At 38.3% G+C, this 3,799-nt stretch overlaps 1 protein-coding gene across 1 annotated transcript in view; it reads left to right on the top strand.

The window, feature by feature from the left end:
- Positions 1-3,494, top strand: part of LOC127880223 (uncharacterized) — a 3,827-nt gene extending 333 nt beyond the window's left edge. The window contains exons 2-5 of the mRNA XM_052427513.1: positions 262-334; positions 616-702; positions 936-977; positions 1,166-3,494. Of these exons, the coding sequence (XP_052283473.1) occupies positions 262-334; positions 616-702; positions 936-977; positions 1,166-3,156 (2,193 nt within the window). The 3' untranslated portion in view covers positions 3,157-3,494. The remainder of the gene's footprint in view (positions 1-261; positions 335-615; positions 703-935; positions 978-1,165) is intronic.
- Positions 3,495-3,799: the final 305 nt, after the last annotated feature.

Raw genomic sequence — 3,799 nt, forward strand, 5'->3', positions numbered from 1 at the left:
CATGGATTTTAATGTCCTGTTGAACTTTTATGAGATGTGTTTTCAATCTTAAATATGGGCAACAGTTTAAAACAATAAATCCGTCGTATATATATATATATATATATATATATATATATATATATATATATATATATATATATATATATATATATATATATATATATATATAAGAATTCAAAACATTAGATTTACAACGACAAAACAAACTTGGCCATAACACAATTATGTCATAAAATAATTAAGGAAACTTATTTTCAGATTGGTTCAAGCGTAGCAACGGTGTTGCTGATAATTGGATTGGCAGCCCTTATCGATGGATGCGGTCGTACCGGTAATTGGTGGTTCAAATACGTGTTATTAGGGACAACTTCACTGATAAACCTATTATTGCTATAATTAGTATGTGATTTTTGACGTATATATACTACTTCTTCTTGAATATATTTGTATATCTATATTTTTAATATATTTTGTAAATTATGTTCATTATTCAAGTAAATCAAAGCAATAACAAACTTTAAAACTACTTTTGTGGAACTTACAGAATGTATTACACGGCGATTGTTATGAACTCGACCGGAGCATTGAACACGTTTACATGTATACTTGCAGACAAATGTCGATCCGTGAAATGTGCTGAAGTTGACTGCAGCGACTCATTCATCCCTACAGGAAAATGTTGTCGGCAATGCCCGAGCGGTATGTCCATACATTGCATAAAAAATGTCCAAACTCCACAATATTATTTTACATGTATGTAAAAGCATATATGAACACAATAAACAACATTATTGCGCTTTTGTTCTTAAGACAACAAGTTTTCCACTATCTTACAGATTGACACAGATTTAATTATTTCAACATAGTTTATAACGTATTTCCATATGTGACGAAATAATTGTAACCAATTATATTTATTTTTTAAATTTCAGTGCCGCTATGTGACAAGAAATTCAAACAGCCGCAGTCAGAAGGTACGTTCAATCTATAACATTACAGTAATTTAATTGCTGCAAATGTACTTATTTTTATGAATCCAGTTCTTGAATTAATGAGCAGACGAATTGACAATAAAGATATGAGAACTTATTGATATATCTGCACATGCAACATTAATTTAATGTAGTTTTTTTATAAAGATGTTTATGATCATGCTTTGCAGTATACAAATCGGAGAGAATCCCAGCGAACCGAACCCTGGTAGGCACGTGCGCCTATGACGTAGGAACCTGTCCGACGGGAACATGTCGATTAAACATATTTCGCCATAAAACTTGCCCCGATGATGGAATAATATGTCCCGTGGTAGAAAAACGCAAAGCTGAATGCGGCTTGTTTGGAACTAAGGAAGTGTCGTACGTTACCGGCTGCACGTGCTGTAAAGATACTGGTATTATCGTTGTCGGAACAGTGAAGGACTTCTCGACATTAGCACCACTTTCTGGTATGACTGTCAGTATAAATACGAATGGCATTGATGCTACCAACGACCTGGGCATATTTACTGCCCAAATAGCTGCAACAACGCAGGTTGTGATACAGGTCACCGATCCATCAGGAGGCTACGTAGTTACTGTGAAAATAGTTGATCTCCCTGAGACATACAGAGGTACCCTGGATGTAGAAATCAAAATGATCAAAGCGGCTCCATCGGTCACTGTTGATCCCAAAGTAGACAACACTCTTTCTATTTCGGGGAACCCCCGTGATGCTGGACAAGGCGTCGCTCAGCTTGTTATTAAAGCTAATTCCATCACGGATATCAGAGGTTATCCGTACAGTCAGGATGTGAAGATCAGCATTACGGCACCTAACGTTAATGACACGTTTACGGATGAAATCGGACAGTTCCTTACAAGTGACGGTGAACCGCTCCTTTCTGACGGAATCCTCAAGGTCGATTTAAGGACACAGTCAGGCGATCCATTGAGCGGCCAAGTCGTATTTAGGGTGAGACAGGGTATGGCGCTTTGGTTGCTGGATGATGCTACCGGACGATGGACCTTGGCCCCAACAACAAAGGTTAATCGTCGAAAACGACAGATAGGTCTGACGGATGATTTGCTGACACAGATCAATACCGGAAACTGGTATAATATCGACAAGATCCCTGGGGTCCCCAGGTGCTATTTCAAGGCGAGGGTCTTTTATGAAAATCCAGCGGACGCTGCCAACCCGGCAACTTTCACTCCAGGGGTCGTTGCCTATACACCAAACAACGAAAGGCTGAGACTCTACTTCCCGTATACAAGCGATCTTGATAACACGTGCTTTGAGGTTCGATGTATTGATTTTAATCCAGCTAATCCAACCAATGTTCTGATCGGACTTATTAGTCTCAAATCAACGGAAACAGTTTCTATCGGCGGAGGCTCTATTCCGGTTACGACGGACTTAAGACCAAAATATTTGTCTTCCTACTCTTCAGCTATTGAAGTTGCTCACTTAACTATACAGTACGATGTCCTTTCGAATCAAAAGGAAGTTTTCGTCAATTTCATTTCAAATCCAACTGGTGGGTTCTACGAAGATCTATCAACATGTCAGAACTCGACCATCGATCAACCAGCCTTCCATTTTATCAAACCAAGCCTGCCGGCTTACGAGCCAGTAACAAACGGTACTGAACTGTGTACCGCGAGAGTCAATTTTACCGCAGGCTACAATTTCTCGGCGACAATCGATGGTCTACCAAGCATGCCTGGTTTTACTGCCACAAGCGCCTGGTCTTCTGCGGGATCTAATTTCTACTACACGTACTCCACTACCATCCAGAAGGCCAACAACGGTGTACAGGATTTCTATTATGCATGTATCCAGTACCGATGCAGTGAAGGGCTAGAGAACACAACTGTCTATTTGAATATCAATATTCCAACGGTACAGTACTTCGATAATTTCACCAACAATGTCACAGAAACACCAGCGTTCTATTGTTGGGGATCATGCAGTGGATCATTTTGCGATCAAAAGTTCGGCAACACGGATATTGAAGGCTCTTTTATTGCCCCGGAACTTATGCCAGGAAGAAACGGTCCTGATTTCTTCGAAGGCACGGATCTTGCGGAGTGTGCCGCAAAGAACGCAACAGAACCGTTCGCGTATACATTCTATTGCTCTGCTTACTACAGGGGTAATGATCGCGAATTTTGAAATAACTGTTGACTGGTATGGCATGTGAATTTAATTGTCGCAGATGAGAATATATGTGTGGAGGAAAAGTACAAAATCAATTTTAGTGTCACGTTTATAAATCAAGTGATAACGTTTACTTCAATGTTTAATCGTGTTGTTTTGCCCTACCTGAGCAGGATTGTTTAATCATGCGCATTATGTGGTTGGCAACATCTGATATGACTCAATAAAAGCCACAAAACAAGCGTTGAAAATCGCATGAACACCAATCTTTTTTGTTAACAACATTATTCTTGTAAAAAGTGTATTATTGTGTGGTACATGTTATATTTTTAAATAAAAATATATTTAATGAATTCAGCGTTCTGAAATATAAATTATCAAAAATAATTTTACTCCGTTTGCAATACTTAAATGCGGATCTACCGGATATAGTCACACTGAAGTTTCTGTAATGTGTGTGTTTTGAACACAGCTTGGTCAAATATATGGGACAAAGATTAAATGTATATTTAATCTTCACTCTCGCTACAAATGCATCAAACGTTTATCATAGAAATTTGCCACTATGTCAATAAATCCAGAAATAACAACATATTCTTACACGTATGGTTAAAGATGATACTAATTGCAGTTATATGTAATTAGTTTGACCACAAAC

The sequence above is a fragment of the Dreissena polymorpha genome, chromosome 1 (assembly GCF_020536995.1).
Source record: "Dreissena polymorpha isolate Duluth1 chromosome 1, UMN_Dpol_1.0, whole genome shotgun sequence".
NCBI lineage: Eukaryota > Metazoa > Mollusca > Bivalvia > Myida > Dreissenidae > Dreissena > Dreissena polymorpha.